This window comes from Trachurus trachurus (assembly GCF_905171665.1).
Source record: "Trachurus trachurus genome assembly, chromosome: 15".
In the NCBI taxonomy this organism is placed as follows: Eukaryota; Metazoa; Chordata; class Actinopteri; order Carangiformes; family Carangidae; genus Trachurus; species Trachurus trachurus.
Genome location: NC_139906.1, coordinates 29023218 through 29037635, shown reverse-complemented (window position 1 = coordinate 29037635; position 14418 = coordinate 29023218). Strand labels below are relative to the sequence as shown.

General features: G+C 41.8%; 1 protein-coding gene across 1 annotated transcript in view; it reads left to right on the top strand.

Moving 5' to 3' along the window:
• The window catches only part of fbxw4 (F-box and WD repeat domain containing 4), a 63488-nt gene that overhangs the window by 45568 nt on the left and 3502 nt on the right, over positions 1 to 14418 (top strand). The window contains exon 7 of the mRNA XM_083987986.1: positions 12833 to 12973. Within this exon, the coding sequence (XP_083844112.1) occupies positions 12833 to 12973 (141 nt within the window). The remainder of the gene's footprint in view (positions 1 to 12832; positions 12974 to 14418) is intronic.

Here is a 14418-nt window from a genome sequence, read left to right as displayed (position 1 = left end):
GACCCGCCCAGCCTGACCTCCGCTGTCCTTTCCACTCCTTTCACCCACATTTGAGTACCTGACCCGTCCTAAGATACAGTGTCGGCCCTGCACAGTCCTAGAGCGCCAATGTCACTTAATGCTCCAGCCCAGTCTTAGTTTAGTTTAGTTTATTTGTTTCATTCATTGAAAAAAAGAAAATAAAACAGTTCAATACGAAAAATTTAAGCCGCAAGCGGCGATGATCGGGCCCTCGCTCCCTTGTCCCCCAAATCTGGTAGGTGTAAAAAAAAAAAATGCAATGTTTCATTCATCCAACAGGGGGCATTAACCAGATGTGGCCAAATGTGGGCTGGTTCATTCAGGGGTGGACCGTCATCTCACATGTGAATTTTCAAGGAAATCGGACAATGTCGATGTAAATTACAGCACTTCCTGTTGAGGGCGGGACTGTTATTATGTACATACAATTTGAAGCAGTTTGGATGAAGTATGTGGGAGAGAGAGCTGCTTGAATATGCATGGTCATGGTTCCAATATGGCGGCGTGTAGCGCCCACCTTTGACCTGCAGACCTGCAGAGAACAACATCTGGTCAGCATGGTCTGTGGATGATCTGTAAACAATTTGAAGTCGATTGGATAAAATCCTTAGGAGGGGGTGGAGTAACTAGTAACGTAACTAATAATTTTTTTTAATCAAATCAAAACAAAACAGTAATGTGATTACTTTTTAAAAGGAGTTATCAGTCATTTATTTGCTGATTTATTTAATTACTTTTCCAGAGTAACTTGCCCAACACTGCTCACGGGTGCTGGATAAAACCACATGAACTTCACATGTGAAAAATTTTACACATGGGAAACATGTTGTTGTTTTGGCCCAATTTTATGTGAATTGCATGTGAACCCATTTTCCACATGTGGTAACTGGACCACATGTGATCACATGTGGTAACATGTCTTATCATGTAGAGCACATGTGTAAAACATGTTACCACGTGTGGAAAATGGGTTCACATGGGAATTCACATGTGATTCATACTGTATACAATTGGGCCAAAACCACATGTTTCCCATGTGCAAATAACATGATTCACATTTTTCACATGTGAATCACATGTGTAGTTCATGTGTTTTTTTCTGTAAGGCATGGGTTGAGCAGGAGTCTGTGTGAGTCAGTCCACTTGTTCCAAATTAAAGTAAAACGTTAGAGCGCTGTGTGGAGCAGTGGGTTGAGCAGGCGCCCCCATATGCAGAGAATTTCCGCGGCTTAAAAGAGGTTTTACCTGAAAAAAATACACAGTTCCATTGTTCGCTATAATATAATTTTTTCCAGCCCTTCAAAGTGCAGGAAAAATGCAGTTTTTATTTGGAGCTAACCAACTGCTGATCGGCGGGCGCTAACCCTGGGCGGAGGGATACGTGAGTTGGTTAGGTCCAAATAAAATCTGTGTTTTTCCTGCACTTTGAAGGGCTGGAAAAAATTATATTATAGCGAACGATGGAACTGTGTATTTTTTTTTCAGGTAAAACCTCTTTCAGGCCGCGGAAATTCTTTTCTTTGGGTCTGTTCACAACACTGTATGTGTCTCTGGGCAGGGCTATGGGCTGGCGTTGCTAACAGGAGGAGTGCAGAGAGTCTTCTACTGCAATTAAAGTACTTGGGGGCTATTTGTAGATGATACAACCCCACTTTAAAAAAATGCTACTATCCCTTTAAGGTCTCAGGTGTGAGGTGTCATAACTTGCATGTAGGCACCACCCCCTGCCCCCAGTTCCAGTAACACACACTGCATACGCTGCGTACACTGCTTAAAAACACACGCGCACGCATTGTCCGCCCCCACTCGCCAGCATCATCTTCACACCCCCGTGCATTAGCACCACCGCACCTCCCTTTGATTCCAGACCCATCTGAGCCAAAACATCATCATCATCAACAACAAGACACTGTTACACCTGCAGCGCCAAACAACAGGTAGATCACAGGGAGGAGACCGCAGGCTTCCAGGAAGGCTTCCAGCACTCACTTCCTGTCTGTGGAAAATAGTGGTGCCACTGTCACACAGGGTTTTCAGCTGGAGGGAGGGACAGAGATCACTGTTCTCTCATCACCCTTCATCTCAAGAGATCAGATCAAAGGAGAGAAGATGTTTTTTTTTGTCATGTTTCACACTAGGTGTTTATCAGATCAGGAGGGATGCTGTGATTACAAACTAGAATAGGTTTTAGACTGTGACTTCAGCTGCTGTAGGAACCACTGCAACTTCAGTTTAGTTTTAGTTAGCCATAAACTGTCAGCTGTGGTCTGCTTTAAGTGCTCTCTGCAAGCATTAAGGGTCATTAACACCCCACAAGTATGACATGACCTGACAGGAACACGTGTCTTCATGGTAGTTGGAATGATGCCGCTCAGAAAAACTGCCACATGTAAAAATAATCAGCATAATAAGTTTGATGAGGGAAACCAAGAAATCCCATGAGCCTCTGTAGCGTAGCTCTGAGCAGCTCACGGCTCTGCTCCGCCGTTCTAAAAATAGCTTGCACCGACAATTAAAGGTAATGAACTTACAGTACACCTAAAACTATAGGGATTATGGCAATGGGCCAATTTGCCAAAATGTTGAACTATCCCTTTAAAGAAATAATAATCATGCATTTATAGAGCACTTTTTATATAAGAGATATAGCTCAAGGTGTTTTACAATAAATAACACATTGAAATTAAATTAGGATGGAAAATGAAAACAGACAGAAGAGTAAAATGTGAGAAAACTGATTAAAAGTCAAGTTATAGAGGGTATGCGTTTACGTCACGTTGCCCTCGCAACGCCCAGTTCGATTGGACTGAGTGGCAAAACAAGCGTCCCTCAACATGCTGGCGGATAGCGGTGGACTCATAAACTGGATAAAATATCTTATATCAAAACAAATTGATGTAAAAAGGAATCGACAACCAGCTCCCCAAAACCGTCTGCTGCACGGACACTTCCTGTAACACACAGTGTGACCGCGGTACCTGCAGAGTGACTGACAGGCTGCTGTTATTGTGCAGAAGGACGAGATTACAGCTGTTACTGTCGTCCTGACAGTGACTCCCGACACTAAAACACGAGCTGCTTTTATTCTGAAAAACTCTGACCAGTCAAACTGTGTTAGAGGACCAATTTATCTGTCTAAACATCAGAACTACGACACCTGAAACTGTAAACACAGCTGATCGATCGAAAACAATGACCGCTCCAGTGAATTTACTTTCCGCCATTGAGAACAGGTTCTTGAATGTAACTCGGTCAAAGTCAGACGTATCCTCAAGATTTTTAGCAGCTCTGTTAGGTCATGCATGATTTACATGCTGGCAAAGCTTGACATGTCAGACGTGTATGGGCTCGGAAAAAATCGCTTCGTTACTTGCTCGTTTTTAAACTTTGGCGGCTCTGCCACTCGTCTTTTTGCCACTCAGTGTGGACGTTCCACAGCGACTTCCGAGTACCGTGACGTCATGTGCATACCCTCTATATAAATTGGTTTCTTATTAGAATACTGAATGAAAGGAGGGGGGGGGAGGGGGGGCACTGCCTATTGTCTTAATCTGCCATGTAGGCCAGTCTCATCCCATTAGAGCTTTAACAACATCCACTCTAATAGATAGTGGGAGCCACCAGGGAAACTTCTCTCTTTTAGTTTGACGTCCAGCAGCACTGAATTAAATGGAGTCTTTCAGTTCAATGTTTTAAAAGAGCAGTGTGCAACAATCAGATCTATTTCAAATAAAGACAAGAATACGTTTTTCAGGAGCTGATTAAATTTTATTTCCTTAATGATAATTTTTTTTTTTTTTTTTTTTTAAAGCTGTCATATATTGGTGAAGACAAAGAACAGCACTATGACAAACAGACAGGCTCATTATTCTTTAAAAGATATACGAAATTGACAATGTCACTTCTAACAGCACCGTCACCACCATGGAAGTAATGAGACACATTTCTACAAAATGAACACACACACTCATATAAATAACAAACTCCAGTAACATCAATATAAAAATACACAATGATACTTCAGACAGCTCATGCACATGATCACCAGGGCAATAATGGACCAAAAGTACACTGTAAAAACCAACAGTGTCACCTCTTTTTTTTTTTTTTTCTTTGGGATTCCCTTTCATGTGCGTCTGCTTGTTAACTGCATTCTTTGTGTATTGTGTTGTTCTTGGTATATTAATAAAACATCTGAATCTGGGAAAAAAAAGTAGAAAGAAAAATAAAGCTTCTCTCCATGTGTTTGAAGCAAACTGCTCCAAGTGTCCCTCAAACTAAATTCCCACATCCTCAAAAATCAGCCAATACAAATATATCAACTATGACAACTATATTAAACGATTTTTATTTAATTTAAGAAATCATAATCTCAACATTGGTCTCTATAAAATCGCATCAATTAATTTTCCTTCATCAGTAGAATCATTTCTTTTCCCCTCGACACCAACAGATGAACTGCAGGTTAAAACCTCACACCTAAAAGAGATGGGAGGGGGGCGGGTGAGGGGGAGGGAGGCAGCTCCCATTGAACTCTGGGGGGGGGGGTGATTTTAATTTCACTTAACACTTTCTCTTCTTCCATCCGTTGTGATTAATTCTGTCTTCTTTTTTCTCTCCTCTCCCCCCTCTCGGTGGCACAAAGGCGTCTTATGATCAGCCATATAGAGTTGGATCCCACACAAGTGGCGCCATCGGAGCAGCACCCCAACTTTTCACACTGTCTCCGCTCATGGCTAAACACAGAGGGGAGGGAGAAGGAGAAAAAAAATAAAAAAGCATCAAAGAGTAAAAGGAGCCTGACCATCACTCCCAACTCCCAAGATTCCCCTCTGTTCCTTCAGAAAGGGAGCCCTCCTTTTTTTTTTTTTTTTACAATCAAATAGCCAGGCGAGGATTCCTGACATTCCTGACACTGAAAGGAGCGGGGTTAAATGTCTGCATTGGGCTGGACTCTCTGTTATACAAATTGCAGCTGTATTGTCTTTGCAGCGAGCGCGTGTATGTGACATTTTGAAGGTGGTCATTGTTGATGGGTCCCAGCAGTCCGTTTCCCCCCCACCCACCCTCCTCCTCCTCTTTCTGGCTGTGTCTGCCAGGAAAGGCTGACATTCCTGCTGCGGTGAGCTCGGGGAGGTGCGGGGTGAGGAGGGGGTGAGGCGGGTGGATGTGCAGCAGGTTGCGTGGCTCCCCTCTGTTTGTTTTAGCCAGTAAAAACCTCCGCGGGGTTCCTTTTCTCTACCTGTCTGATGGCTTTTGACGAGAGGGCCCGTTTCCCAGTGCGTCCCCAGGCTCCTGTTTAGAGCTTAGACTTAACTTTACAAGAGCCTCCAACCACTTCTGTCACAAAACACACACACACACTGCTTTTCTTTAGCTGTCCCCACACTAAAGGATAATGCCCTTAGCTTCTTCTATTTTTTTTTTCAACATTGTCAATTCATTAATGATTCCTTTCACAATTTGTGTGTGTGTGTGGCCCCTAAAGCCAACCTGACTCCTGCAGTGAGACCAGACAGGCTTAAACCAGGACTTAGACCCTGTGTGTCACACAGCCAGTGGCCCCCCTCATAACAATCACTAAGTCTGTGCCCCCCCCAGGACCACCAGTCTACCCATCTCACAAAGTAGCTGCCACGCTGCGGCTCGGATCGCTTCGTACTCAAACTGAAAAATGATTTCTCTCAAAAACCAACGATTTCCCTTTGAGTATCTGTCGTTTTAATCAAAGGTTTTATTAGGGGTCAGTGTCGTAAGGGTCGAGGTCAGCACCTGCTTTTGTAGTTCGGTTATTTCTGTTATGGTTGAATTAATTAAAGGTACATTGTGTAGGAATTATTCGGTTGTATATCACAAGCAACTCAATGGTATTTTTCATGCTGCATTCACGTGAAATTGGGCAGACGGCAGACAGCCGCTGCACGTAACGGCATAAACAAGCCTCTATGTAAACAAGTGGTCCGTCAGCACGAGGCAAAACAATACACGTGACAATATGTTGTCATGGCGATGTGGTATTGTTTACCTGACCCACGTTTTACCGGCTTTCTCTCCACTTCTGTGACTAAAATGACATCTGGTTTGTTACCGACGGCCGTCTGCCCGACTGCAGGTGAATGCAGCATCAGTGTAACGCTCCATTCCTCCTCACTGCGTTACCGCGGTGACTTTTCACAGACGCCACCTCCACCTGAGCCGACAGCTCCGGTGTCTCCGCTGAGTTTCCGTGGTTTCCTACCGTCACGCTGCCACTGAACGTAAAAACATGGCGACACCACATGGCAGCAGCACCGAGCTTACCCGCTCCATGGAGATATGAATGATATGAACGGCTCATTCAGAGCTGAAAGGAACACTTCACTTTGTTGATGGGGGGGGATTACTGATTAATGAAAAACATACTTTTGAACGAAATAATTGATTTTAGTGAATAGATAACAGGAGAAGTTACACAATGTCCCTTTAATATGGTTCAATACAGCACAAAACAAGATCAAGTGCAACACCACTAAAATGTTAAAGGATTCAGTGTTGTGCCATCTTACAATGTTAATGTTGCTTTATATTGAAGTGTAGAGTGAGTATTCACTCTTATGTATAATTAAAAACAAACCTCAAAAGTCGCTGCAACACATTTGATCCCACTTGAAGTTAAAAGTGCATGAATCAGGTTATATAAGAACCTGTGAAGCACAGCGTCCTCATGTCTGTCTGGGTCGTGACTCGTCTCTGATGCAGCATGGAACAAGAAAGAAACCATCAAGACGGGCGAGGGTTGGGAGGGTGAGCATCAGGGTGGGAGGAAAAATTCGGTACAGCATAGTATCACAATATTTTTGCATGGCAATATTGTATCGATATAGAATAGAATAGAATAGAATAGAATAGAATAGAATAGAAAATACTTAATTAATCCCTAGGAGGGAAATTCAGATCGTCCAGCAGCTTACATAAGAATGATATGGTAAATGATATAAATTGATATTAAAAGTAAATGTGTTTAAGCTAATACTGATGCCAAGTATCAATCTGAACAGATCTGACAAGACATTTGGAGACATCATTTAGAGTTGAAAAAAAGCAAATATACAGAAATATATTGCAGCATATTGCTGATTGATACTTTTAATATGGCAATAATATCATATTGAGCCACAGGTTTGGTGATAATATCGTATCACACGGCCTCTGGCGATTACCAGCCCTCGTGTTGAGTAGGGACAGAAGGTGACCTGGGGTTCTGACTGGCACGATGAACAGTTTCAACAAATTTGCTTTGAAAACCAGAGACCTTTCTGTCCTGGCGAACCGATGTCTCATTGGCTGATCAGACAGTGAGAAGGACACTGCATGAAGTCAACCTCTATGGATGTGTACAACAACAACAAACCTTCAACATTAGGCTTTAAAAAGAGGTTATAAGCTCCTTGTATATGTGAAGAACTAATTGACGAAATTCTCATTCGACTTTAGTGAAAAACAAATAGAACTGTGTTGCAGTGTTTCTCAATGACTTGATGCAGTTAAAGCTGTAAATGGACAGGAATTATAATTATTGTAATATTTTAGTGATAATAGCCAGAGGTGGTGGATTTAGGTTTGTTATAAACCGTATTTTAATTCTTCTAATATTTAGTTTGTCTGTTCTTCATCAGGCTGGTATCTGACTTCATTTATAAGTCACATGACCAACCCATTGAAGTCTAGGAACTAGGGCTGGCAATTGATTTAAATAAATTAGAAATGAATCGCACAATTTTCTGTAATTAATCACACTAACCACATATTGGTCATTTAAACGATTACGTACTAACATATAATAATATTAAAACCTAATAAGGTGAAAAATAACAGCGCTACAACGGGTTACGGTTACGGGTCAGCCGCCACCGGAAGTAAACAAAATGGCGTTAATTTTTTTTAGTATGCTAAATGTTTAAAATGAATTGCCAAAATGAACGTGTTAACTTTGACAGCACTAGGAACATAACACAGTCAGCTACAACAAAGCCTGACAGGTAAAGAAGAAGAGACAGGAGCAGTCTGGTAACCATGGTGACCATCTGAGATGTATAATACCTCACTGTGCTCAAACACACTGTAAATGCAGTAGGTCAGAGTTGAGACATGAAGCCGGTCTTTAAACTGTGAGGAAAGTTTCCAAACAGTTTGGTTGCAGAGTGTAGACACGCCCCCCTCACTAGAGAGGCAGTCCAGGTCCTCACCCAGGTGATAGTCACCTCCCACCTGGACCTGCAGCTGCTCCACCATGGTAGAAGCAGCAGCCTACAGTGCACATTTTCACTTGAAATTAATTTAAAAATCTGATAGTGGAACAAGTTTTTCTTTCTTATTACAAGCACAAAAAACTTGCTTTCACTGGCAGATTACTTATTTCAAGTGAAATTTTGATTGAAACAAGAGAAAATTATCTAAAAACAGGTTAATTTTTAGTTGATGAGTCTTAATTTAGGTGGAAAGAGATTAGTTTTGACTAGAAATTAGACATTTTTTACAAGAAATAAGACAAATATTATTTTTACAAGAAATAAGGCAAATATTATTTTTGCAGTGCTCTATGGCTCTGCTATTAGAATTACATTTTAATATTCCTTTATTGGTTGTTGTGGAGCAGGATAATGGCGTTGCAGATCCTCCCCTGCTCAGCTGTACCACCTGGGTGATGTCTTTTGTAGGGGGACTTTCTGTCCCATGAGTCCCTTTCTTGTCTATTAATAGTGACCTTTAAACCTCACACTTTCCCAAATGTTAGCTCAGCCTCAGCAGCACATCATGGTAGTAAACCTGCCACAGAAATGCTCCGGCACATCTTGGTATGGTATGGTTCTGTCCAGGTGTATGATTCTATATTCTGTGCCTATGGATGCAGTACACTCTGAAATAAGTATAGATTAATTAGTCTGTTTGACTGATAAAAAAAAAACCAGAAAGTGCAACGGTTTGACCAGCAAAAAGCCAAACCATCCCAGCTGTGTAAACCTCAGGAAAAAATGTAAAACTGCTTTTGTACCAGGTTGTAAAGATGTTCTATGGGGATTATGGACATCACGGTTACTTGATTTCACGATTAACCACAGTATTAAACACCACGGTTAATTAATCATAAAGATTCCTCACTACCGTCACTTTACAAAAAAGATTATGCCGGAACCACAACTCCCACAGAACGAAAACAAAGTTACACAACAACCGTTACCGCTGGTGTAACTTTGTTTTTGTTCCGTGCGAGTTGCAGAACAGAGGCGTGAGTGGTAAAGTGTGGCACACGAAGACTTATTCAGTCCAAACAAACGTATTAAGTCGATGACAGCCTGTAAAACATGCTGCAAAAAATATTTTAAATGAGTAATGTAATTATATTCTGACTATATTTGATTTTACACATTCATGGAGCTGTGAAATTAATTAATGCATAGTAATCATGATAATCGTAATACAGTGATTATTTCTCTGTAAATAACCAAGATAATCTATAATTGCAACATCCCTGATGGGGATCGACTCACTTGTGGAGTTAGACTCTAGTGGTCGTTAGAGGAACTGCGGTTTTTGACACTTTACTGGTGGATGCAATTTTTCAGCCCAGAGATGAAGAGCAGTTTATACAGTTTACACACTTCTACACTGTTCATCTCTTAAATGATTCAACGATTTGGTGACAACAATGTAGAAAAACACCTGACTCACCCTGAATAAAAAAGAATTAGACTGAGTATGAACACAAAAACACGTCACTTGAGACAATAAGACGTTTAGTTTTCAATACAAATGAACCTTTACTGTTATCTTTTATTTTATTATTCATGTTTGAGCGTAATATTTCTACAATAACAACTATGGCTAATGCCCTGCCTATGATATGATCCACATGCAGTCGTCATTAGTGTATTTTCACTGAATCGGCCTTAACGACTGTAACACTAAGTGACAACCTGTGATTTTTACAGCCTATGGTCTGTGACGTTGCGTTCCCATGGTTATGACGCATTCAGTCAGTTATGTTTCAGAGCCTCTCTCCCCTGTGACAGCTCTCAGTCAGGATCCTCTGGGGCCAGACTCAGGTATTTAAAGGGATAGTTCACCCAAAATTCAAATTTCACTCATTATCTACTCACCCTCATGTTGACTAAGAGCTGTGAGAATGTTCAGAGTCCTCCGTGCCTTCTCTGAGTTACGGAGAGATTTGCACTGACACAGGAAGAGCAGTGAACCGAGACACTGGGAGCTACTGCTACAAACAAGCTTAAAATATAGACTTGTTTAATTTTTTTCGGAACAATTTCTCATGTTGGGGCTTCAATACAAGAGGGACATTACAGACGAGCAGTATGGAGGTATTTGGATGTTTTTTGGTGTGTCTTTTTCGACGAAGAAAGTTGGTATCCAATGACAACCATTATATGGACAAATACTGCTGCGCGGACCCCCCCCCCCCCCCCAACTCAGAGAAGGAACGGAGGACTCTGAAAATTCTCACAGCTCTTAGTTGACATGAGGGTGAGTAATGAGTGAAATTTGAATTTTGGGTGAACTATCCCTTTAACATCAGGGACCTGGACGAGTGCGGGGGGGAATGGGATGGTCAGATCAGAACGTTGCGCCGCGGCCCCGCTACGCTAACAGATACAGTCATTTTGACAGATTATACGCTTCCACCTCCATCCTGTAATCACATGCCGCCCATAAAAGTCGGTGACCTACCAATTTGAGAATCCCTGCTGTTTTGCACTGTGCACCAGCTCATCGCATGGTGCTATTACTGCTTTAAGATCCCCGCGCAGATGTCAGCTCCATTTTATGGAAGGCCAGCTTTTATTTTCCTCTCACATTTGAGTGTTTGTTACCTTTTTTTTTTTTAAAGAAAAGAAAAAGAAAGAAAAACATGGAGTTAGATTGTAATCATGTTGTTTGAAGGATTTCAGGGGCTGGGGTTATGAATTGATGATCTCTTTTCAGTTGGAGTGCTAGTGCTGTGATGGAGACATCATTATTTAGTTATGAATGAACAGCCTCGCATCCCTTTGGCTTGAATGAGTTTCTTTTTGTGTGGCATGTGCTAAGCTGCTTGGTTTTAGTGGTAAGGGGAAAATGAGGGGTCACTACCCCACACAGACACAAACTCAGCCTCATCACAGACTCCCCATTGGCCCGGGCTTAGTCATGAGATCCTGGCAATGAGAGAGCTCTCACCCAATAAGGCGCCCTGTGGGGAAAGCCCTGGTCCAATAAGAAGGACCCCTGGGGTAAGGCTGGGGGATTACCAGCCCCGAGTCTACGGATTGAGCTCCAGGGCGAGGGAGGGGGCACGAGTCGAAGCGCAGGGCTGCTCTGTCGCCAAGGCCAGCCGACTCCTTTAAATGGTTGCTACGGGGCAGGTATCAAACGTGCGAGAGTCGCACAGAGTCACGGTCATGGAGGGAATTAAATGGCAACAAAGAGACAGTTATTCTGCAATAATCCGCCCTGCTGAGTGCAAGTTATTCTCCAATAATCAAGAGGCGAGGAGCAAGCGGCACAGAGCTGTGATCACAAGAGCATGGTGTGCACTCACTTTCACACACACACACACACACACACACACACACACACACACACACACACACACACACACACACACACACACACACACACACACACACACACACACACACACACACACACACCACATCATTCCAGACAAACTTTATTTATCACTTGTACATACACAGTTTACGTGTTCCCAGTCCCACGCTCACAGTTGTACTCACTAATCCACACACAGTGACACACACAAAAACTCCGGTGTTCATTTTTTTGGGGTGAAAGTTGTAATAACATGGCATAATGATTCTTCTCTGTGATGTAAAAATGTAAAAGATATTATGTGTATGATGGTTATTGTGTTTTTAAAGCATCTGATTCAATGTGTGTGGTTCCACTCAGTGTGGTGGGACAGGCTGCAGGAATAGAAGCAGCAATGTAATGATAACAGGTGCAGGAATGTAAATGATTTATAGAACAGTGTATTCAGTGACACAATGTGAATTTGAATCAGTCTGATCAAGTTACTTGTCAGTTATTAGTTAGAAAGGAACATTTTTATTTTCATAAATAAAACATAAAAGTTTTCCCATTTGATTTTCAAAGGAGAATTATAGTGCTGACTATTTGTTCTAAATTTGTATTGATTAACTCACTTTAATCATTTGAAAACGAGATTGCAGTTTAAAGGTGAATGAAGCAGTCATTTTCAGTCAAATAACGATGTGACTGGTATCTATGTAGTACTTGATCTACCCTGGGTCCCATAGTGGAATCTAGTTGGGATTCCAACAGGTTTCCAGAGGGCCTTTGTCTCAGTCAGGGGCGTACATGTCACCAATTCTGTTTCACGTGATAAGCAGCTGATATTTGGTTATCAAATTTTGTATTCCCTAATATTGACATTGGCCCGAAAAAAAATCCATATCACTACTATAAATATATTTCATAACTTTATTTCACTCCCATAAGAGACAGTCACACACCTGTGGGCACATATGATAATGGAAACATTATCTATCATCAGTCTGTAAAAGATTAGAGCAGCCCAAACATTAGGGTGATCAATTCAATCTGATGCTGTAGCTCGGGCGGTGTGAGGGATGTTCTTCATAACATGGCTGAAGAGATGAACAAAAAAAATCATAATTTTGTTAAAATAATTTTGTCACCTTTATTCTTTTGTTGTCAACACTTCAAATGTCATGAGATTACTGGTGAAAACAAGCTTCTTCTTGTCTCCTCTCTCCTCCTCCTCCTCCTCCTCCAGGTTGGAGTGTGTGTGCAGCCTGGGCTCAGAGTTCCGCCGCGGGGCCGGTGTGTTAGACATGGTGTTTGAGTCGCCGTTCCAGCTCCTCACCTGCGGCTACGACACCTTCATCCGACTGTGGGACCTGCGGCTCAGCCCACGGTACGGTCACACATCTCCACACATCTCCAACTATTAGTGCTCCACACTATTTTATTATGCAGCCATTAGTACATACATACGTTATTGTACAATATCTCTGTTTAACCAGTGGTCCTAATCCACTCTCAGCTACAGTGAGTGGTTAAATAGTGACACCTACAGTGCTTCAGACTTTTACCACAACATTCAGCAGCTGTAGCCACATGATTGATGTTGCAATTGTAGGTGAAGCAGTTGAAGCGTTAGCATTTGACCTGAGCTTAGATAGAATCAATGAAATCATATGAGTTTGAGTTTGTGTTCTAAGCCCTGCAGGCTGCTGAAGTAGTCAGGTGCAGCAGGGGAAAGCAGCATTTCTGAAATCCTGAGCGAGTCAACACTCAAACATTTACAGATACTAACTAAATAGGTTTTCATCTGACAGTTTTAATGAAAATCTCCGTGCAGGACTCTCACTCTCATTGAGTGTGTGAAACACATGGATTTCTTCCTCCGATGCTGGAGTTGCTGCTTTAAGTGAAGAGGTTCATGTATCTTGGGGCCTTGTTCATCAATGAGGGAGCGCTCAGTGTCATCAGTGATAAGGGCGCAGCAACAGACCACTGTGATGACAGTGTTTTTTATTTTGTTTTGTTTTTTTGGCTTAGTGCATTTTGCACTTTAAATACATTGTTGCATTTATTTTCACTTCATGTTTTTATTGTGGCCCTCTATTTATCATACATGGCCTTATGTACGGAAGAGGATTAGGGCCACTATGACATTTTTTTTTTAAAGTGAGTTATGACTTTTAACTCAGAATTCTGACTTCTTTCTCGGAATTCTGATTTTAAATTCTGACTTTAAACTCAGAATTCTGGGTTTAAACTCAGAATTCTGAGGGGAAAAATCCTAATTCTAAGTTTAAAGAAACCCCAAGGTGTTTGCTTTTGGTTTTAAAAGAGTCTCATTAATGTGGATGAATCTACATTACCCACACTTGTCCATATTTGATTGTTAGAATTCAGAATTTAAGCTCAGAATTCTGACTTTTTTACCTTCAGGAGGCAGTGGTCGGGTCGGTCCACCGGGTGAAATGTTTTACGGCACTCAGACCGGAGACGGCGCGAACCAGATAAGCGTCTTTACGACAATAAGCGGTAGAGCTCATGGGAAATGCAGTCTTCATTCCGGCAAAACACTACCGCTTTTGTCCACAGGGACCGCCAAAATCAACCCAAAATGAAAGTTCTTAGTAGATGCTTTAAATGTGAGGAATTCACTTCAAGAATGATTGTAAAGGATACAGCCAGTATGTGAATATGAATTTTAATTTTGTAGGTAGAAAGTCAACCCAGTGGGGAAATGTTGGCACAGTGATTGCCTAAGTAGAAGTCTGTAATTCCTGGTGAATTGTAAAATTACACTTACCCAGGGGGCAAAATCCCAGTTTTTTGGAAAACAGA